The sequence below is a fragment of the Gadus morhua genome, chromosome 22 (assembly GCF_902167405.1).
Source record: "Gadus morhua chromosome 22, gadMor3.0, whole genome shotgun sequence".
NCBI classification, from domain to species: domain Eukaryota; kingdom Metazoa; phylum Chordata; class Actinopteri; order Gadiformes; family Gadidae; genus Gadus; species Gadus morhua.
The window spans coordinates 10,567,195-10,590,436 of record NC_044069.1 but is presented as its reverse complement, the minus strand read 5'-3'; the positions used below and the strand labels follow the sequence as shown (position 1 = coordinate 10,590,436).

Genomic DNA, 23,242 nt, shown 5'->3' with positions numbered 1-23,242 from the left:
CAACTAGTTCATGCAAAAACAAGGAAAACAATGTTTGAACTGGCTAGGGAAGAACAAAGCTTAATACCTCCATGAAACTTTTCCTTTAACTTATCCACTTCCGACCCTACCCACAACCCACCCCCACCCCCACCCCCTAGGTCCTAGAGCTGTCCCCAAGAAGCAGCCCCCCCCCCCCCCCCCCCCCCCCCCATCTCGGGCACTATGTTGCGTAGCGCTTGGTCCACTGTTTGGCTATTCTGTCGTGCTCCGGTCGGTTTGTGGTGTACTGTGTCGCGATGCTTCCCACCAGCGGGTCAGCTGTTAAAAGGAGAACAAAATCAATAATATTTTTTAGTTGTCTCTCGGAGATCACCGTTTCGTTCTCTTCGGCGGCCCATGTGGTGAAAAGAAAGCAGCGTCACACACACACACACACACACACACACACACACACACACACACACACACGGTTTTGCCGTACCCTCTCTGGTAGAACCACAACTTACTGCGCTGCTTGTTATTTCAATGCATGAAGGGAATGTCAATACTGTACAATAATGCAAATTCAAGGGCTTTCATCAGCCATTCAATTAAATTCCAATCTTTCGAGATCTTTGAGTTTTCCACTTAAATGTAAACATCCTTTTATGCTCATTTTCCCCATCAATACAAAAATAATTGCGCGCATTTTGAACACATCTATGAGGGCTGACAACGAATGCGTTAAACTACGATTGAAATAATGCATCTAGATTTTTTGACTCTGAATATAACTTACAATTTTCAACAAATCATTTCCCCCTTTACCTAGCATCTAGGATAGATTGCTCTTCCTCCGATGTTAACTCTGAATTTCATACATTGAATTTTGCAGCTGATTTTGGCATGTTGAATTTGGGGACGTCGAAGATATTGAAGTTAATTTTTTAACGTTGAATATTTGATTTTAACATTGAAAAATACAGCTGAAAAAGCTTTATTGAAAGAGATAAATTCAGAGGCAAAAAAATCAAGATACGTTATTTCAATGCATAAATATTCAGTGCTTAAAATTCAATGGCTTTTTATTTTAAAATCCGATGGCACAGATTTACTTCCATACGATGCATCTATTGCACTATTTAACCATGAGTATATACACACACCCTTCCTACAGTAGTCCTACTGACCACAGGACTTCTTTGAATGTCGAACACAGGTCATTATTGTGACTCCACTGTGTGTGCATGTGTGCGCTTGCATGTGTGCGTGTGTGTGTGTGTATGTGCGCTCCTGGTCATTACCGGGGTTGCAGTCGGTGAGCAGAGAGCAGATGGACAGCAGGACCTTGGAGATGGTGAGGGCGGGACTCCAGTTGTCCTTCAGGATGTCCAGACAGATCACCCCCTGGCTGTTGATGTTGCAGTGGTAGATCCTGGTGCGGAACGTCACCTGGGCAACACACACACACACAAAGTTATACAATAAAACATACACTTGACAAGGTCCAATAAATCTCAAGGCAACCGACTAGAAGCGCTGGTTTCATTCCAAGTGCAACGTCGCCCTCTAGTGGTCAATTTGCAGAACAACACACATTACCAGACAGCCTCTCTCACGACAACAATAGGCCTCCTTACAGCCTGTAATGGCTGCACTCTCCTCACTTAGAGCTCAATAGACGCCGTGCTAATGTGAGAAGCATTGGTCGAAGCGTCACCTTGGGGGGTTTGAAGGGGTAGTCTGGCGTGAAGGCGATGTCCAGGAAGAAGACCCCCCCTTCGTACACCGAGCCCGGGGGGCCCAGGATGGTGGAGCGCCACTCATAGATGTTGTCCCCTTTTGGACCAGCGCTGCAGAGGGAGAAACATCATATATTTAATTAGATAACCACTATTAAAGATTGGTGTTTATGTACTCATTAGTCTTTATAATACACCATGGTGGGGGAGGAAACAGGCTTCAGTAGAGAGAATGCTCTGTTTCAATTAAAACCAAAAAGTACCAAATTAAAATTACAGACACACACACACACACACACGCACACACACACCTTTCTTATGTGGGTCTGGGCACAATGCCCGGACGTTTCACTTCTAGTCTTATCTCGCAAACTTCCTGCTAAATTGCCCTTTTTGTTTTCTTTTCCCCTTAATTGCCGCGCACTGTGTGGCTAAGTGTGAAAAACAATCAGCCATTAACATATTAGCCTTGGAACCACAGGACATACTGGGGTGGGATAGACTCTTGCAAGCTGCACAAGACACTGATTCAAATGCTCCCGTTAACCACACGCAGGTAATACGTCAGCTGAAGCATCTCGTTTCCATGAGTTTAATACCAAAATCTAACAGAATTTGAAAACCAGGGCTTTCACCTCGGGGGGTTTTCAAACATCGTTTTTTCATCAGAGCGTGGCAATGAATTAGGTTAAGACGTTGCGATTGATGCGTTCACAGCTTATGCACTTACTTTGGAAAAGGTTACGATGATTGATTTTGCACTTGCACACATTTACTACCAAACACACATAAAACATTATATTTATCTTCCGAAGCGGCCGAAAAATATGAAACAACATTGTAAATAAAATCTCAGGAGGCAAATCTTACGTCACATATTTTTTCGCTAAAGGGAAATTAAATGCCTTGGAAGACCAATTGCCATAGAAAGTAAGCATAGCTAAGAAAGCGTTACATGTCTACCATACAATTTGGAGGAGAGTCATCAATAACAGTGATATTGATATTTTTCCCTGCACAATAATAACATTGATGAGCCGGGTCATTTGAGCGGCAGTTAGGACGATCAACAAAGGGAGGCAACACCGTAGACTTTCGCGGTCGTTTCTGTTTCTATAGCCGTCAGAGGTTCAGCGCGAACTGCTCCAACAAACCACTACAAACGAAGCCCACAGCGGAGTAAGATGGAGACCTGTTCATTCAAACAAGTAATGAAGTGTAATCTGATGCATGAACCAAATCTGTATTGATTGATATTCACAGTTTGACGAAGGGTTGGGAGCAGCTTCTCCAAATTCAAATATAAAATGTTTGATAAAAGCACCTCTCCTAAACAATGAATGTACTGTGTGAGGCCATTTCTACTGAGCATGAGGTGAACTAAACACTCACTACATTGAGGCCAGACAAGCCAAACGTGAGCTCATTTTCGCCCCGCTGTGCCAAACGTTTAGGAAAAATGTCCTTGCATGTGCAAACTTACAGGGCGATAAAACACATTTATTCTTTGGTAAAACTACTACACGGAATGCATATGGACTATAATTCACGAAAGAAAAACATTGTCGCGGTTATGTAAACTGTCTTTGAAAACCATGGGAACCGATAGTAATAATATTACCATATATACCTACATATGACATACTGTGTATCAAAATATTACCATATGGTAATAATATTACGCGTTCATGCAGACATTCGTGCGAGTGAGTTTTGGTATTCTGCTTCTTGCACAGACCGGGTCTGGATAATGTTGTCAGGATACAGTTGCTGCATCTGTATCCTTATCAACCTATTTTCTGTGTGTGTGTGGTCTGTGTGTGTTTGTCTCTGTGGGGGTGTCATGTTCTGTGTGTCTTTGTCTGTGTGCGTGTGTCACACAGATTCCTGGCTTCTGGATTCTGTGAATGCTTTAAAAAAAAGGTTAAAGCGAAGCTAAGGTTAAGTTAAAGCCAATACGTCAGCCAAAGCGGAGCTCGGCATCTGTGAATGTTCAGCAGTGGAAAGTCAAGCTGTTTGTCAGAAACTCGGTGAGAACATCTGGATTGAAGCATTCACTCCCGTTCCTCCTTTGTGGAAGTTTAACTTCAGACTCACTGAAATCGCAGCGGGATGTACGACATGCAAGTCTCGATTTCAACTGCGAGGGCTCACACTGCTTACATGGTGTTTCTAAAAAAAAACACAGAAAATAAAAGCTAAAAACAGTAGCTCCACTTAAGGCATTAGCCACCAGAGATATGCAGTGCCTCTAAACAATCATCTTGAATTAGCGCAGCCTGCCTGTCTTCAATGGACCCCTGAAGGTATTGCAAACAATCATGGCGATTCAGAGCCAATCCTAAGAGGCTCAGTAATAGCCATGCTGCCGCAGCCTCCATCGTAGCTTCGGTCAGGTTCTCAAAACACACCAGGCAGTAGGGAGATATTCAGGAAGTGAAAGCCAAGGTGCTCCCTTCGTAGGGACAAAGAACCAGAAGACAGGGGAAACTCCGCTAACCCTATTAGGTATGTCAAACTCTACAATATGTAAATGTGACCACCCCTTCTCCCACAAGTGATTCATCAGGTTCACTGACAAGGACACGACCCATCAGCCCAGGGCTCTGGTTCACCAGAGAACAGACACACACACACCCACACCCACACACACACACACACCCCCTTCCGCAGATGATTTCATAGCTAAGACTAGCGATGAGAAGTATTAGAACAATATAATCGATTTCTCCCCCCTTTGAGACAGCAAACATCAGACTATTAGCTATGATTGACAGGAAATACTCAATAGTAGTATATTACTTCCAATTATGTTATTAGGGGTTCGCGCATTAAGCATTGGAAAATGATGTTCCAATAAATCCAATCCAATCTCACACAATTTCTAGGGATCGATTTCTTTCTGTTCCTTCAAGCCGACTGGTCCAACGCGTGAGAGCGTCGCCACGGCGGGTCTAGTCGACTACCTCTGTTCTACGTTGCCAAGTGGATGAGCGATGAACGTACACTCAACCGCACTGCGGCTGCGTGAAGCCACGGGGCTTGAGGCTTTGAGGAAGTAGGAACTACACCAAACAGCCAGAGGGTTTCAGACCACGCCCCTGCAGGCCTGGTTTCTTCCAGTGCAGAGTGTGTAAGCCGACTTTCAGATGAATATTAGTGTACGTTTGAGATTTTGTTGGCAAGATATTCGATAGGTGTGTTGGCCCTCGTTTGAACCGACAGGAGCGGGTTAAAGATGATCCACACGCTAAATCGGGAGGAATAAAAACAACTTATTTTCAAATCGTCACAGATCTCATGGCGATCTCAGAGGTAGAGCACCGTGTGCGCACGCACGCACGCACGCACGTGTCTATGTGTGTGATTACCCACGAAGTACCAGACACGTCCTCTCTGGGGAGCACGGCTTTTTTTAGATGCAAATAAGCCACACACACACACACACACACACACACACACACACACACACACACACACACACACACACACACACACACACACACACACACACACACACACACACACACACACCTTGGTAAGGATCTGAAGGGACAGGACGGACCGCTGGCAGTCTCCCAGCACTGTAACAACAAGCCTCTCTCTTTCTGATCTTACCCCAGCCAGCCAGCCTTACCCCCTCCCCCCTCCCTCCCTCGCTCCCCCCCTGGGCATCACTCACATGATGCTCAGATGGTTAACTACAGCCCTAGGGTCGGGACATAGGAATGGTTCTCAAGACTCTTTTCCACACCTCAACTTCTGCCTTCTCATGGACAAAGAAAAAAACCAAACTCAATGAGAGAAGGGCTGCGTCTCAACCAGAACCTAAAAACTCATGAGCCACAAATCGTGGCTCCAATGGCAAAAGACAATAAAATAAATGTGTCGGCTTCAGCTGGTTTCATTAGAATAAGTAAATAATGTTACGCTCAATTTCCCTGAAATGAATTTACATTTTATCCAAGAAGCAGTTCAATGATCATTTGATTGTAAACGGCCACGACAGATGTTACCTGATGATTACAATTGTTATAATGTGTCTGTCTGTCTCTGTGTGACCCTGGAGCACCCATATCTTTGACTCCCCACCCGCCCTCCCAGCACAAGCAAGAAATGGCGTCAGCTGTAGCGTACGTCCATCAATATTAATCCGGCTGAGGCTCATCTCATTGCTTATTTATAGACAATTATGGGTGTCACCAGGGCGGGAGGACACACCAGGAGGAAGTGGTCCACAATTGCAACAATTCCTGAAGATTGTGTGCAAGGGTTTGGTAAATCACAACGTATTCTGAACAGTTAGGCATCCTTTAACCGGTGCAACAACATAGATTGTCATCCCGTTTCTCTCAGAATGGAGACACACCCCAGCCCTTCAAACCACACGTCTCGTTGAACAAACAACACCACGTAAGAGGTTAATAACCGCCACGACGACAATCAAAAGGAGTCCCGAGAGATGGGTTTGAAAAACCACCCGGGGAGAGTTGAGCTGCCACCACCACCAACACACGGAGAGACACTCGCTGTCTATCCGTACTTTCAATTGTCATGAGCCCCTGACGGGAATGTAAGGAATCCAAGTCAGGCAGCTAAAGGCAACATCTTGACTAGGGGAGGAGGAGGAGGAGGAGGAGGAAGGGTTGTGGTGGAGGAGGAAGGAGGGTTGTGGAGGAGGAGGAGGGAGGGGGGGTTGTGGAGGAGGAAGAGGAGGAGGTTGTGAGAGACAAGTCATTTACTTAAAGTTATCGTTGACTAACAAGAATAATATCGTTTCAAGTGTTCCGAAACAACGACTTTGTAATCATGTGCATATCAGGGTACACTGTGTACATAGAAACTGCATGTTAACCAACAGCCAGGGGGGGGGGCAAATGATGTGGGCGCAAAAAAATAATTGAATTGATTTCTCAAAGCCCGTGGGCAATAGGATAATACTTTTTAATTGCCTATATATGAACCAAGTCATCCAACAGCACTACGTAAGCAAGACAGGAAAGCATTCCCCGCATCCCCAAAAAAGATCTTCTTCTTTTTAAAAGTAGTACAAAATAATCAGTGTCACACCACAGTTGCACCATTCAGATCCATATCACTGCTCAACACACAAAAAAACTGCTTAACTCCGTTGCAATAACGCGAACCTTGGAGATCATAAAGTAGGCTTCTGATGAGACACGTTCATTCATCGGTGGTGGTGACTAATATAGGAGAGGGAATGAGTGATGCTAGGACACTCTCGACACCACAAGTGAAACTGCGATCACATGTTATATTCAACTAAAAGGCTATCAGTGGGTGAGAAAAGAGAACCGCAACGCAATAATCCAATCACTTGCATCCAAAGACAAACGCATGTTTCAAAATGTAGAGAATCCTACTATCAATGTTTATCTGGTCGAAGCAGTGCCCATTCCGTCTCCCGGCCATCGTGCCAGGCGATGGTCAACAGACACGGCTGACGTGAACGATGACAACGAGTGGGCTTAACCCCCTCACACGCCGCTCTCGCAGCACAGGCTGAGCAGCAGCGAGTGTCACGTCGACCTCAGCTAGTAGGTCAGCCGTTCACCACCTCCAACCCCCCAAACCGGACGCCCGCTTCCACACTAACCGTTCTGTCATGCGCAGGTGGAGACGTTTTTTTTTTTTTTACATTATCATTTTTATTGCAGCCCCTGAGCACCGTTACAGTCTCAATGGGCTTCACGGGCAACCTTTTTATAAACACACACCCCCCAAGCCCCCCCAAACCGCTTAAAGGAAATATAATTCTCAAGGAGGCAACCTTTGGAAGGAACACAGAAAGACGGATCCCGTCTTCCAGGGATGGTTACAATGAGTACAATGGGTGCAACAAAGCTCAGACATAACAGCACAACAAACAAACACAGGGGAATCCAATTAGGCTTACTTTGAATCCATTCATCCATTCATAATTGGATCGGGTAACACCATCTTTGATGATCATGAAGTGGATGTTTATGGGCTCTTTTCTGACAGGACGCCTCTCAACTAATCTTTTTATCTTGAGCAAGTGATGCGTTTACGATGCAGGAAAAACAACAAATCACACGTCAAATAAAAAATATAAAAGATTATGCTTCAGTCACTGCAATCCTATCGGTGATCATTGAATAGCGATATCCTTATGACACACTAATAACACTAGTGAGGCCCTTCCTATCGCACGGTTCAGACAATTAAGTATTTGTATTCCTACAGAAACGTCGTCCCAGCTCCCTGTCCAATGACTTTCCATGATTTATGAAGGCAAAACTAGTGAAACATTACACACACTCAATAACCTGCCCTGCCTGCCTGGCTTCCCCCATCCCTAATGTAATCAGTCAATATGCTTGTGAATCTCAAAACGCGAGGACAGTGAACGCTAGGTTTGCTGGACTGAATGGGAATACATGGGGAAAATATAGGCTTATATTCGGTGAGAGGCAAGACAGACAATCAGAGGTTGGCAGACGCAATTCACTGATATTCCTAGACTTTTCCTCGACTATGGATGATGAATCAAGTTCCCAGACTTTCCCTGTCTGGAATTGCAAATTCCAAGACATTCCATACATTGTCCGACAAACCCTGTAGACAACACAGGTCCTATAGCCAGCCCTCCAGCTACACTGTTCCATCCAGATGGCCCCTACTCTGGCCCATGCAAGCGGGAGTCAAAGTAAGTATAGTTCACCTGTGAGCAGAGAATATCCCTAGCTATCACCATCACCCACATGCACACAAAGGCAGAAACGTCCATCACCACATAATAACCTCCACCGATTAAGTGCTCTGCTTGCCTTCACAGACAGCGATAGCTATTACTACTACAACAGTGCATGTGAGGATGTGCACACACACACACACACGCTTTGTGAACAGCAACCCAGAAGCTCTTTGAAGCTCCACAAGAAGGGTACCTGCTGTTCCCAGCAGTCGGGAAATAACACACAATAATTCATCCATACTTTATTTATTCACACACGCACGCACACACACACACACACACACACACACACACACACACACACACACACACACACACACACACACACACACACACACACACACACACACACACACACACACACACACACACACACACTGCAGGGAAATACATGAGTGCACCCCAAAATAACAGGTCCACTTCGGTCCTTCAAATCAGGGGAGAATGAGAAAACGGGTCACCCATAAATAGAGCACCAATTCCAAGTACCTGCAGTTAGGCGGCGGGTCCAACGTAATGTCCGCCAACTCCTTCTGGATCCTGCCACAAAAAAATCAAACAACCTTTATTTATTTCTGTTCAGATCCAGGATCCAGTTTTAAATTGCATTCCCTTGACTCAATACAACACAACGTGGGACAAGGTCTGCAAAGTGTTTACTCTCAGCAGGTGATTTGTTTATCCCCTCCAAGAAGGAATGATGTGATGTTCAGTTCCGTACCTTTTCGCGCTGGTCGACAGGAGTTTGGAAGTCTTGCTCATGCTGGCTTTGCTTTCTCGTTTCTTGGGGGTGCTTATCTCTAGAGTTGACGACGAGAAGGAAGACGAAGAGCTTGTGCTGGCACGCGAATCTTCATCAGACATACCGATCCTATGGGCTACGGGATGCATAGGAAGGAAGGGAGAATTCGGCATGGGGAGCACATGACATGAAAAAAGACATAGTCTAGCATTATAAACACGAATTGTTGCGACAAAGAATCCATCGCTCGATTCAGTCAATAAACACCTTGACGTGTTCATACCTCGGTGGCGTGCAGCAGACAATGCAGGTCACCGATTGGTTATTGTTATTTCGGACAACATATCACTTAACAACTAATAGCTTTTAATTTGCTGGGAGCATTGGCTTCGTTCTCGGAGCACCGGTCTGATGAGCGACCTCAGCTAATGTTTGCGCTCAGGCGTTATTTTTAGCTTTTGTTTGGCTGCGACAAAAGCGATCATTTGAGGGGGAGAAAAACTAAACTGTAGGGAAGCAAAGGGGCTGTGTCCAACACTGTAAAGCAATGCACGGTCAGAGACGAGCTGATCACAATAACCCGACAGAAAAAGCTGAAATAATCAATGGGGCGATGTCGCATTCGACACAGGGATCCCCCTCCTCCCTCATCCTCCCCACTTCATCTGAACAATTTTTTTACAGGCAAATGAAACTTTCACCGACAGCTCCGAGAATGGCTCGTTCATGCTGTCATCCAACACCAAAACTGTGCGTGAATCCAAACTAAATACAAACCCCACAGCGAGGAATGGATGGTGTCGTTTCACTTCTTTTTTTTCTCTCATTGCATACATCCGTCGACATAGAAAACTGATCTCAGTGCAGCCACCCATAGGATGGACCGATTATTTAAATCCCCCCCTCCTCCCCACCTCCGACGGCAACGGAGACACAACAGTGGTCCGATCATTTACTAGAACCGATAACTTGGTCGGCATACATATCATATATCACGCGATTACATTGCAAACATTTGGTATTCGATACCTTCTCTTTGTGTCCGCGAGTGCCTCCGTCGCCTGGACGCGTGCCTTTCGCCTCTCGGAGAGCGGAAGTGCTGCTGCTGGTGCAACAGACACACACAGACAGATCCTAGGGCCGATGGGATCTATTGGGCACACACTTGCCAAGTTGAACCCAGTATCCAATTCAATGAAACCCTCGTTGAAATGGTTATTCTATTTTATTCGTATTGAATGACCTTTGGTTTTAACGTGTTCATTCAACGAGAGGATATTAAAAGCTAGGTTTAACGCCCACCCCCACCCCCCCATGAGTCTGTCCCATTATTGTCCAGTGGATTGGTGTCACTCAAACGTCGTTGTTTTTTTAAGGGATTATCTATAGTCTCGGGTTGTGGTTGTGATTATTGGTTGAACACGGGATCAAGCCGGTGTAGGAGAAGTTGGACGGAGACAAGCGACTGATGGAAAATCTATCTATCTATCTATCTATCTATCTCTCTCTCTCTCTCTCTCTCTCTCTCTCTCTCTCTCTCTCTCTCTCTCTCTCTCTCTCTCTCTCTCTCTCTCTCTCTCTCTCTCTCTCTATCAGGTCCTATTCATATAATAATAACAATAATAATTAATGGATTGCATCTGTACAAGGCACCCGAATTGCTTTACACACACACACACACACACACACACACACACACACACACACACACACACACACACACACACACACACACACACACACACACACACACACACACACACACACACACACACACACACTATACTGCAGATGTAAGGACATGTCATAATCATAGAAGTCCAGATGCAGTAAACAATAATCCGTCCGTCCGTGGCCGTCTCCTTGCCCCTGCGTCTCCCAGTCAACCGTAATTAACCTCGCCAGTCCTCCTGCTCCTCTTCGCAACACATATTTAAGGCCCTGGCGAACAACAGTGCTCCCCGAATTAGAAGCAGACACAAAGAATCACACGTCCTTTAACTTAATGCCTCGTTGATGATCGTATAGGATTGGCAATGAAAAACAGAATGGCTCTAGCTATGCTTTCGGTCATTATCGTCGCCTTAGAACCTGAACCTCACAGTTGTTGTTGGCTGTTGGCCTTCATAACCGAAAGGTGAGTTTTCTGGGAGGTTTGCCGTGTGCAAAAACCGGCAACACATCCGTCCAGACACCAAGAATTGACAGGGGTTAAACGTGTGGTTGTGTAGCATTGCAAGCCGTCCATGGTTTTCGTGGTGTGGATCAACCTAAATCAATTTCCCCTTTGGTTAGTTCTGAGTCATGGCAGCTATTTCCATTTTGGAACGGGTTTATGAAGGTGTTTGAAAAACGCACACAAAAGGTTAAGGCACTCGGTTCATTATCGCAGGGAATGTGCTGGAAGGCTATTCAGCCGTGACACTTTTTTTTTTATGAAATGACAGCCGAGCTTTAAATACAAAGTATGATGAGATGATGATGATAGTGTTTCCCGGAAAACACAAATGACGCGTCATCCTACCAGGCGTGCAAGCAAGTTCTTTTAATCATTTCAGTTCCAAAGAGGGGCGAGTCCTGCCCTTTTATCATTCAAACTTCTGCCGCGTGCAAATAGAATACTCTTCCAACGTGCCCTTATTCAGGGAAATCACATTGTAGTACAACACTCTCTCTCTCACACACACACACACACACACACACACACACAATTCTTTATTTGAATCCACCAATCACATTACAAGAGACAGGATTCAAATATTTCAGAGATAAGATAGGTCTTTGTTCAAGGGTACAAAAAACATCTCCTGTGCCACACTGCCAGACTGCCTATTACTGCTGATATGGAGCAGAACTTTGCTAGTTGTTTAGGCACACGCACACACACACCCACACAAAAACAATTATGAGAGAATGAAGCAACAACAGTCCCCGGTCACGTTTACAAGCCAGTGTTTAATTGAATATTCAAGAGCATGTATTCACACGAGGCGTTATGTACAGCAAGCCACCGCTTCCATGTCAAAAACGTTGCCATTTGCAAGACCCAAGCTGGGTTTGCAGTGTGGCCCATTTGATCTTTCTGAACAAAAAAGAAAAACGAACAAACCAAAGAATATGGAAGCGGCTGAAGTCTCTCACCCGTGCGGTCGCTCCACATCCAAACAGTAACATGGCCGCCGCATGAGAATGAATCCTGCTGTCATGCACTAATATGTCCAAAGAGGAGTTGTTCTAAAAATAACATTCAAATAGAGATGACAACAAAATAAATCAAAATTAAACCGACAAATATATCACACTTGAAGATGGTGGTGGGGGGTAGCAAGCAGAGAGAGAGAGAGAGAGAGAGAGAGAGAGAGAGAGAGAGAGAGAGAGAGAGAGAGAGAGAGAGAGAGAGAGAGAGAGAGAGAGAGAGAGAGAGAGAGAGAGAGAGAGAGAGAGAGAGAGAGAGAGAGAGAGAGAGAGAGAGAGAGAGAGAGAGAGAGGCGTCGAGAATAATATGTTATAAACAATGCAGTAACAGTTAAAAACAACAAACGACGACACCGGCAACATCACCATCATCATCGTCGTCTTCAACAACTTTTACATCAGCAACAGCAACGGTAACAACAACATCAACAGCAAACAACAACAACAACAACAAGAACAGTATTAAAGCTTTTCATGACCATATCAACATTCAGCGTATTGGAAAATACAATCCCCAATAGACTCTGTATAAAAAAAGAAGCTTTCAAGTCAGCATGGAACAATTAACAGTTCGCCTTCACGCACCACCCCCCCCCCCCCCCCCAAAATCAACCCCCCAACCCCCCCCCCCCCCCCCCCCCCCCCCCCCACACACCCTCATCCAATCAAAACGTCTGCAGTGGTCAACGTCTGGGTGTGCTTCCACAGATTAGATTCTGAGGGGCCGGTGTGTGTGTGTGTGTGTGTGTGTGTGTGTGTGTGTGTGTGTGTGTGTGTGTGTGTGTGTTAGGGCTTTGACTTTTGCCCAAAAATCATATTTTAAGTTTGTTTATTAATATTAATATTCGAATATTTATTAATAATATTTTGACTATTAAATGCCTTCAGTAAGACCAAGATTGGGCTTCGCGAGGTTTGTTTACCGGCGTTGCTATGGTTACCGGTCTTGCGTTCCAATGGTTTATTAGGTTTCTAATAAATCGCTGTCTAATCAATACTTTATTCACTGCCTCTTCCGTGGTCATTACAATATTATGAATAGACTGCGTCGGGGTCTCCGACGTCTCTCCCTCCTGGCCTGCCCATAACAGGTTCGAATATTAAGGGCTGCCTAAAATTCGTTCGAATTTTGATTTATTTTTTGATATTCTAATTATATTTGAATAACGAAGTTCGGAGTCAAAGCCCTAGTGTGTGTGTGTGTGTGTGTGTGTGTGTGTGTGTGTGTTAGAGTCTGTGTGTGTGTGTGTGTGTGTGTGTGTGTGTGTGTGTGTGTGTGTGTGTGTGTGTGTGTGTGTGTGTGTGTGTGAGAGTATGGGTTGTGGGGCTTGAGGTGTGCGTGTGTGTGTGTGTGTGTGTCTGTGTGAGGGGGAGGGGGAAGGGGTGTTGTGGTCCGAAAACAGACGGGCCAGGGGGTGCAGGGGGTCCCCCAGAGTCTATGTGGCGTAACGCTTGGTCCACTGTTTGGCTATCCTGTCGTGCTCCGCTCTGTTGGTCAGGTACTGTGTGGCGATGCTGCCCACCAGGGGGTCCGCTGTTGGGGGAGAGAAAAGGGGAAAGGAGAGATATGGAACAACAGTTAGACAACTCTGTGTGTGTGTGTGTGTGTGTGTGTGTGTGTGTGTGTGTGTGTGTGTGTGTGTGTGTGTGTGTGTGTGTGTGTGTGTGTGTGTGTGTGTGTGTGTGTGTGTGTGAACAATGTGCAACACTGTAGGAACCAAAGGAAAAAAATGTTTCACATTTAAACTTGCATCTCTTTCTTGAGCCAAGAGCGGATCATGTGAAGCTCTGAAGCAAACACAGGCAGGCCTTCAGGTCAAAGCCTGGCTGAACAACAGCACACAACAAACCCGGGGTGGACCTACAAGGCTTTAAATCCACGTGCTGAAGTGTCTTTCGGTCTGTGTATATTGTATTGGTGTATACATGTGTAGTGTGTGTGTTTGTGTGTGTGCGTGTCTCAATTGAGGGATTGCCTGTCGCTGTGTTGATGCGAGATTGACCATGTGACATGCCGTGAGTCAACAACACGGATGACTATAAATTTCCACGGCTCCTCTATTGATTTTGCCCTTGTGTGTGTATGTGTGTGTGTGTATGTGTATGTGTGTCTTGGGGGGAGGGGGCGGGAGGGGGCCGCATGATTTACATGGTTGTCGCACACCATCTTCGTGACCTCTCAGCAGAGGAGGCTTGTGTCTAAATGGCGTTTGGCTAATCTGAGCTGCCTCAATGGTTTCATCTCTCTAGTGGGCAGTGGGTGAGAGCAGAGAGTACAGGGAGAGAGAGAGAAAGAGAGAGAGAGAGAGAGAGAGAGAGAGAGAGAGAGAGAGAGAGAGAGAGAGAGAGAGAGAGAGAGAGAGAGAGAGAGAGAGAGAGAGAGAGAGAGAGAGAGAGAGAGAGAGAGAGAGAGAGAGAGAGAGAGAGAGAGAGAGAGATCTGCTCTTACATTCACCAAAGAGGTCTCCCACTCCCTCCGCCCACTGAATTACCAAACGGCCACGTCCCAACCATTGTTATCCTATCCTCTGCCCCCCCCCCCACCCTACCCCTCCCCCTTTATGTTCCTCTCCTCAATATCTTCTTTCATCTCTTCTGATTTCCTGCCTAAAACACCTTCTGATTTGTGGTTCTTTCAAAGTCTTTTAACAGTCTCTCCACCACCGCGCCACCCTACCTCTTCCCCTTCCTTTGTCTTCTCCTGCGTCTCATTTTCCCTTGCGTTAGTAATCTCGCTGAACCTCTGAAAACCCTACTCCACTCATATCTGCAAATGTGAGCCGGCAGCTGGCTTCACACGCTCCGCAGAATCCCTCCCAGACATCAATTGTATCTCAGCACCCGTCATAGAGCATTAATGCTCTACGATTACGGTGCTTTTAGCGATTAGAAAAGGGCTAAACATGAGATAACGTACGTAAACGGGGACATGAAAGAGCGGGGGAAAAAAAGCACAGAGATCGGTCCTGAAATAGTTGAGTTGTCTGTTCACAATGAAAAGTTGTTTCAAAGCCGTTTCACATGGTGTCAACGGCACTTTGGGGCGCGTTAGCTCAGCATTGCATCACCGTGCTTTGACTTTAACACGCGGTAGCGGGCACGCTCATGTGCACGGCGGTGGAACATCATGAGCTCAGCAGTCTTAGAGATTTAGCCGAGAGCCAGTTCACACCTGGCACTTAGCTTAATGCCAGTGTTGAATTAAACAAGGATTTTCATAAACACCATTAGATATAGATATGTTTTTGTTTATTCCTTTTCAGCCTTTTCTGCAGAAACATCCTAGGAAGAAATCCATCTTGAAGGACAGTTTTTGTATTTTTTTCACAAGCGACAGACTCAGTCCTAAGTCCAAGGCAGTTGGGGCTGTGCTGGTAATTGTGGCGGAATTTAACATGATAAGCTTTAAAGAAACTAAACGCTGTAGACTCGTCCCTGAACCTTTCCCCCCCGACAATATTAAGGAGCATGGCCCCGATATTGATTCATTTACGGGGGTGTAATAAAATACAAAAAAACGCTCTGTGTCTCGCATTTTCATGGCCACTAAGCTGAACGGGCGACATCTAAATGGTCAAAGTATTATGAAGTGTGGTGTTGAATCGAGTAAATTATTGTTCCGGCCTTGAAGGGCAGAATTATGATATACTTTTATGAAAGAAAATAAACAAGAAACAGCCGTCCAATGTTCATGGAGAAGCCCCTGTGTGTGTGTGTGTGGGGGGGGGGGGGTTGTGTGTGTGTGTGTGAGTCAGAGGACCAGGTCTGTCGCTTATAAAAATGTAATAAAATAGTCCTTCAAGATGGCTCTCTTCCCAGGATTTGTCTGCAGAAAGTGGAATTAACATAAAAATTGAAATATCTAAATATAAATGCGTACAGAAAATCCTGTTTAATGAAACACTGACATTAAGCTGGGTGTGTGTGTACAAGGACCTGTGTACGTGTGCTTGTGAATGCACGTGTGTGTGTGTTTGTGTGTGTGCTCTTGGGTCTGTGTGTGTGTGTGTGTGTGTGTGTGTGTGTGTGTGTGTGTGTGTGTGTGTGTGTGTGTGTGTGTGTGTGTGTGTGTGTGTGTGTGTGTGTGTTTGCTCTTGTGTCTGTGTGCTCTTGTGTCTGTGTGTCTGTGTGTGTTTGTGTATGCGTGTTTGCGTGTGCTCTTGTGTCTGTGTCTGTGCGTGTGTGTGTGTGTGTGTGTATGTGCGCTCCAGGTCATTACCGGGGTTGCAGTCGGTGAGCAGAGAGCAGATGGACAGCAGGACCTTGGAGATGGTGAGGGCGGGACTCCAGTTGTCCTTCAGGATGTCCAGACAGATCACCCCCTGGCTGTTGATGTTGCAGTGGTAGATCCTGGTGCGGAACGTCACCTGGGCAACACACAGGTAGGCAGGGACCACATTAGTTATATATATATAGATACATAATACACATACATGCATGCATACACACACACACACACACACTCACACGAACACACAGTGGCAGGCAATTCAAGCCGACTGTTATAATTCATAGTTTGTCCTTATTTTAGACTGCATCAAACAAACTGAAAGTAACCCTGCGTCTGTCAATACAAATATAGCACTACATCTTTTTAGAATCACACAAACACAGCACACATTTGCCTAGCGTGAAGGGAAACGTCCCCTTCGTCGTGTAATATATGTGCAGGGGCTATGCACACAGAGCACAAAATTGCCCCCCGCATAATAAAGACGATACAGTGAGAGATTTAGAGCTGGGTGCTATGCATGCCGAGAACGTTCACGGGAGTGTGAGGAATTTTAAAACGGCTGCCCCCTTTTTTCTTTTCCTCGCTCTCGTACTGGTACATAATCAAGAACATTTCTCCCCGTTAGATCGGAATCACCGCACGGAGCACATCCGCTCACCGCCTTATACTGTGTTGTATCACATCATCCTCCTTCACACACATGAACAGAGAACCACCCATCGTATCCTTGTGAATCCCTGCAAAAAATCCATAGTTGTGTAGCGCTGACGAGAGACCTGCCCTACGGTCCTGAGACGGATAGAAGTTATGACTCAAGGCAGGTAAAAGTAAGAGCCTTCCGCGCCCCGTAATTGAGCCTGGTGGAGGTGTGGGGAGGCATTAGTCATACGTCAATAACAAACTGCAACGCCGGTACCTTGCAATGTGAGCGCAACCCTCGGCAACATTTACGTCAGATTTTTTAATAGACCCACTTTTGAAACACTTTATATATATATAAATATATATTTATACACACACACACACACACACACACACACACACACACACACACACACACTAAGTGCATGTGTATGCGTGTGCATGCGTGTGTAAGCATGCGTGTCTGTGCGTGCGTGTCTGTGTATGCGTGCATATGCGTGCGTATGCCTGCGCATGCCTGCCAGTGCTTCTGTGTGTGCGTCCTTGAGCGTGGATCTCTATGCGTGTGTATGCGTGTGTACGAACGTGCATGCATGATGTGTATGCGTGCGTGTGAGCCATTTATGCTCACTACCTGTATTACTGCAGCAGCTGCATCGGTGCATGGCCTTTTATGGTGTACTCAAGAGTGTTTAGGGGTTGCGGCTGCCATTTTACAAGGTGGAAAATAAAGAGGATTGATGTCCTTGCTGCCATTATTAACTAAGTAAGCCCCCGCCCCCTCCCACACCCACAGCCGTCCCCCCTCCAGCATCCGGCCTCTCAAAGCTCACCATGCCGAGGAGTTCCTGGTGATCCCTGTATGGATTGGAGGATCGGCTCACTGACACGCACACACACACACGCACGCACACCAAACACTCACACACACACTAACCTAGTAAGGATCGGAGTGCTCACTGACACAAGCACACACACACACACACACACACATGCACGCACGCATGCACGCAGCCACGCACACATGCATGCACACACTGACATGTGTGTGTGTGTGTGTGTGTGTGTGTCAATGTGTATCAATGTGTGTGTGTGTGTGTGTGTGTGTGTGTCTGTGTGCGTGTCAATATGTGTGTGTGTGTGTGTGTCAATGTGCGTGTGCGTGCGTGCATGCGTGTGCCACTGACGACCGCTCTTGAGCAAGGCGAGGCGGAAGGGCTGACTCAGGGGACAAAAGGCAGGCACCTCATTAGTGAGCCGGCGTGGTGACCTCTGCCCAGGGAGCAGCACAGACGCCATACAAGTTAGGAGCTAGAGGAGACTTCACCACTGGTTGTTGTTTCAGAGGAGGAGGGGAGGGGATCCTCTTCGTAATGAGACACAAAGAACTCACAGGACCCCCCCCCCCCCCCCCCCAGCCCAATCCTGAACTTTCCCAGATGCCCTTATTTTGCCAGCGTCAACGATGCGCAGAGGGCTTGCTAGACAGAGAGACAGGCTGACGGACAGACAGACAGAGGGACAGAAAGACAGACAGGCGGGAAGAGAGATAGGTGGAGGAATAGGCAGATAGGCAGACAGACAGACAGACAGGCAGACGGACAGAAAGAAAGACGGACAGAGAGGCCGACTCTACATTGACTCGCTGTCTGAGTATTCATTCACGGAAAAGAAGCCAAGCAGACATGGGAGGCGAGTGGTGAGGGGGCCTGTCTGCCTGAACGGCTCCTCATTGTGAAATCTACCAAGGAAAACAAACTGTCAGGATGCCACAAGAAGCATGTTCAAATCCTCCCTGAATCACGTAATTGTTTTGAAACGCTAATCTGTGAAGACACGATAATCAGCGTCTATGGAAAAAAATAAGTTGCCAGTCATCCATCTTCGCTTTGCCTCCTCTGATTTACAAAATCGTTCCTCTGATACTTCTCCAAGACCCAATTGTAGCGTTGAAGGAAAAATTACACGAGCCATAGTTCTGTCTGCCTGAACCACTACAAAGACTTTGAGACGAAATAGAGCTGTCACTTAAATTAATGTTTGCACTACTTTGGCTGGAAGTACTTATTTTTAGCCGTCCGCAAGTCTACAACTCTGAGACCTTGTCTACCACATATGAAGATTCCCTATATGCAAATTCTGGATTAGCGTTCAGTCCTGAGTGGAGTGGATGTCTGTCTGATGTCTGAAATTGGGGCTTGGTTCGTATAAAAGGGAGAACGTGACAACCAAAACTTAACAACACACTAACTTTTGAGGTGAAATCCTTACAGCATTAGCATATGAAACTCATGTCCTCAAAGTGGTTACCTTCCATTTCAAAGCTTTGGTTTACATCGACTTCACCTAACACACACATACACACACCCTATACACCGCAGTGGACTTAAAAAACCCATCTCTGGCTTTAGGTGCAAACGGCAAGCCAAGAGTTCTCGCCTTCCCGCTCCTCCGAGTCAATGTCGAGTCAATATCAGGGAGCTGCTGTATTCTGGTCCGGCTGAGACAGCACTCCCCCCTCCCCCCCCTGCCACCCCTCTCCCCCCCCTCACCTCTCTCTCCTGCTCCTCCCCAGCTCTCCTCCTCATCCTTGGGCCTCAGACTATTATTATTCAACAGTCCTCCGCCAACACAGTTTGAATTACTCGGGAAAATATGGACATAAGTTATATGGAGGCCATTAATACACAAACCTATTCAATATTTGATTACCCCGTACTCCCCCCACATCCCCGCCCCCGGCCCCACCCTTCGGTGATTACATGGTAATCTCAGCGGCGTGACGGGCGAAGGAGCTGATGGAGGAACTGCCAAAGGCGGTGTTGAAGAGTTGTGCTGTTCGAATTTAGGGGGTAGAGAGAAATGAGAGTGAGAGAGAACGAAAGAGAGAGAGAGGGAGAGAGAGAGAGGGAGAGAGAGGGAGAGAGAGAGAGAGAGAGAGAGAGAGAGAGAGAGAGAGAGAGAGAGGGAGAGGGAGAGGGAGAGAGAGAGAGAGAGAGGGAGGGAGAGAGGGAGAGGGAGAGAGAGGGAGAGAGAGAGAGAGAGAGAGAGAGGGAGAGAGAGGGAGAGAGAGGGAGAGAGAGAGAGAGAGAGAGAGAGAGAGAGAGAGAGAGGGAGACAGAGACAGAGACAGAGACAGAGAGAGAGAGAGAGAGAGAGAGAGAGAGAGAGAGAGAGAGAGAGAGAGAGAGAGAGAGAGCGTGAGCGAGTGAGAAAGGGATAGATTAAGAGAGCACGAGTGAGAGAAAGAGAGCAAGACAGCGAGACAGAGAGAGAGAGAGAGAGAGAGAGAGAGAGAGAGAGAGAGAGAGAGAGAGAGAGAGAGAGAGAGAGAGAGAGAGAGAGAGAGAGAGAGAGAGAGAGAGAGAGAGAGAGAGAGAGAGCAAGCGGGTGAGAGAGAGATGGAGGTGGTGGAGGCGAGGGGGGGGTCCTATGTCAGGAAGCATTGCTGATGGGCCTGATAGAAAGGGGTTAATGCTGGGAAAAGCGGTTGAACCACACTGCCTCTGGGCCTACATTGTGTATGTGTGTGCGCATGTGTGTGCGCACGTGTGTTTGTATGTGTTTTCATGTGTTTGCAAGTGTGCGCATCTGGGTGTGCATGTGTGCGTGCACGTGTGTTTGTGTATGGGGTAGTAGAGAGAGAGAGAGAGAGAGAGAGAGAGAGAGAGAGAGAGAGAGAGAGAGAGAGAGAGAGAGAGAGAGAGAGAGGTATTGGTAGCAGGGATGATGTGAGGCGGGGGCGGGGGTGGGGGGGTAATGAGGGGCTCTTTGTATGTTTCCTGCGTTGCAAGCAGCTGCGGTCCTCAGAGGAGCACAATCCTCCTGCTGCTGGGATGTGTGTGCACGTGTGTGATAATGTGTGCCTGTGTGTGCACGCATTTGTGAGCGAGCGTGTGCACGCATGTGTGATTGTGTGTGCACGCATGTGTGTGAGTGTTTGTGCACCCATGCGTGTGAGAGTGTGTGCATTCATGCGTGTGTATATGTGTGCGCGGGCATGAGCGTGTATCCCTTTCTCTGTGTGTGTGTGTGTGTGTGTGTGTGTGTGTGTGTGTGTGTGTGTGTGTGTGTGCGTGCGTGCGTGCGTGCGTGCGTGTGCCTGCTCTACGGCCAAGCTCCTGTGTCTGCAAGGCTGTTCACAGCTCACAGCAATAAACTAGCAGGGGGCTTGGTGTAGTATTTATGTGTGGGCGTTGTTTCGATTTGTGTGTGTGGGTGTGCGTTTGCGTGTCTGTGCGTGTCGTTTTTAGGGGGGAATTCTGCACCCCCCCCCCCCCCTGTACCTCACAGCCAGCACTGAAGGCTTAGTTATGGTTGATCCAACGCACGGACCACGCAGTTGCTTCGACGCAGTCGTGAACCTGTGTCGGTTCTGCATCGGGTTCTCGTGAGCGGACCAATCACAGCCCTTGCTGCCGTGTCGCCTCCACGCAAAGTTAACATTTTTGGGAGGCGCACATCAGGCGGTGGACACAAGGAGGGGTCCGCAAGGAGGTATCAGTCAATCCCAATGCGTTGCGTCAAAGTGAAACCATAACTAAGCCTTAAGTGAGCCATGAGGTGGAGAAAGGAGAGGTTTATAAAGGTAAAGGAGACTACACCCCAGCTCTTATTAGGCCTGAATCACACAGACCTGTCAGACAAACGCACAACTTTAATTCAGATAGACTTGAGTAATACACGAAACAAGCCAGACTTTACAGCCAGGTACATTCAGAGTGCTTAGCGGCGTTAAAACGATGAAGGTTCTGTTTCGGACAACAATACAAATATGAACTCTAATCCGGGCTCTGTACGTGTGTGTTCAGGCCATAGAACGGTCCTGCGCTACACAGAGGGAAACTTCTCCCATCTGAGTTGTGGCGGCACTGGAACCAACATAAAACAAACGCAACGACGTGTTCTCTCACTCAGTCTTCCGCACCGACTCATGATGTCATTTGCGTGTTCTGAGCGCAACGCACACAGCCATTGATTCCAGTGTAACGATCTACAAAGGCACCGCTGTAAGCCGTGCCGGTGTATGATCGTTGCGTCACACACATTTTTCCTACGGTTGTTTAATCTAATAATAATCATAGGACGATGGCGGGCTGTGGCTATTGCCTGGAGCGAGCGGCGGCGGCTGTGTCCGTTACGCTCACGACGATCCGTAGCTCGCCCAAACAATTCATCCCACCGATCGATGAGAGTATTTATAGTTGAAACACAAACACAAAAAACATGGAGACCGATTTAGAGGCCATAATGGCCACACAAATAACAGAGTCACTCGCACGTACACACACACACACACACACACACACACACACACACACACACACACACACACACACACACACACACACACACACACACACATCTAGCAGCAGACCGCAAACGAGCATAGCACTGGCCTTGAACAAAAAACAAGCAGTTGTATGACGACAGAATGAGAGGAAAAAAAAATCCTCTTAAAACAAAAGTCATCTGACTTACACAACGACCGCATTGTGGAACACACGGAGCGTGGAAGGAAGAAGGGGGGATGGGCGTGTGCAAGCTGGTGTGTGTGTGTGTGTGTGTGTGTGTGTGTGTGTGTGTGTGTGTGTGTGTGTGTGTGTGTGTGTGTGTGTGTGTGTGTGTTGCGGTCTACAAAAAGGTTCCCTCTTTGCTGTCCAACACTGAGGCGATAGTAAGTGGGAGCGTCACCTTGGGGGGTTTGAAGGGGTAGTCTGGCGTGAAGGCGATGTCCAGGAAGAAGACCCCCCCTTCGTACACCGAGCCCGGGGGGCCCAGGATGGTGGAGCGCCACTCATAGATGTTGTCCCCTTTTGGACCAGCGCTGCAGAGGGAGAAGGAGGTAGAGACAGACAGAGAGAGAGAGAGAGAGAGAGAGAGAATGGGAGAGAGACAGAGACAGAGACAGAGAGAGAGAGGGGGGGGGGGGGGGGGGGGGGGGGGGGGGGGGGGGGGGGGGGGGGGGGGGGGGGGGGGGGGGGGGG

The 23,242-nt window shown here is 47.1% G+C and overlaps 2 protein-coding genes across 3 annotated transcripts in view; both read right to left on the bottom strand.

Annotated features, from left to right (window-relative positions):
* Nucleotides 1-176: 176 nt before the first annotated feature.
* On the bottom strand, nucleotides 177-10,476 carry LOC115535361 (ubiquitin-conjugating enzyme E2E 1). 2 transcript variants are annotated; one of them, XM_030346431.1, is made up of 6 exons: nucleotides 10,214-10,476; nucleotides 9,164-9,320; nucleotides 8,932-8,982; nucleotides 1,682-1,814; nucleotides 1,266-1,413; nucleotides 177-300 (listed from the first exon to the last, which is right to left on the bottom strand). In XM_030346431.1, exons 2-6 carry the CDS (start codon nucleotides 9,304-9,306, stop codon nucleotides 203-205), a joined length of 573 nt encoding a protein of 190 aa, XP_030202291.1. In that variant the 5' UTR covers nucleotides 9,307-9,320; nucleotides 10,214-10,476; the 3' UTR covers nucleotides 177-202. The 2 variants fall into 2 exon arrangements, with proteins under 2 accessions (XP_030202291.1, XP_030202292.1); XM_030346432.1 differs by lacking the exon at nucleotides 10,214-10,476 and adding an exon at nucleotides 9,962-10,043.
* Nucleotides 10,477-13,643: 3,167 nt separating this feature from the next.
* The window catches only part of LOC115535358 (ubiquitin-conjugating enzyme E2 E2), a 19,317-nt gene continuing 9,718 nt past the window's right edge, over nucleotides 13,644-23,242 (bottom strand). Inside the window, exons 4-6 of the mRNA XM_030346424.1 lie at nucleotides 22,950-23,082; nucleotides 16,599-16,746; nucleotides 13,644-13,913 (exon numbers count right to left, since the gene is read on the bottom strand). Coding sequence (XP_030202284.1) covers nucleotides 13,816-13,913; nucleotides 16,599-16,746; nucleotides 22,950-23,082 — 379 coding nt within the window. The 3' untranslated portion in view covers nucleotides 13,644-13,815. The remainder of the gene's footprint in view (nucleotides 13,914-16,598; nucleotides 16,747-22,949; nucleotides 23,083-23,242) is intronic.

What these genes read in the sequence shown, in the direction of transcription:
- LOC115535361 (XM_030346431.1), bottom strand. Translation starts at nt 9,306, where the DNA reads ATGTCTGATGAAGATTCGCGTGCCAGCACAAGCTCTTCGTCTTCCTTC. An exon ending in GACCCGCCGCCTAACTGCAG is followed by an intron (nt 1,815 to 8,931) that starts GTACTTGGAATT and finishes CTCCCTCTGCAG; the next exon opens with CGCTGGTCCAAAAGGGGACA. An exon ending in GCTCACCGACTGCAACCCCG is followed by an intron (nt 301 to 1,265) that starts GTAATGACCAGG and finishes TCCTTTTAACAG; the next exon opens with CTGACCCGCTGGTGGGAAGC.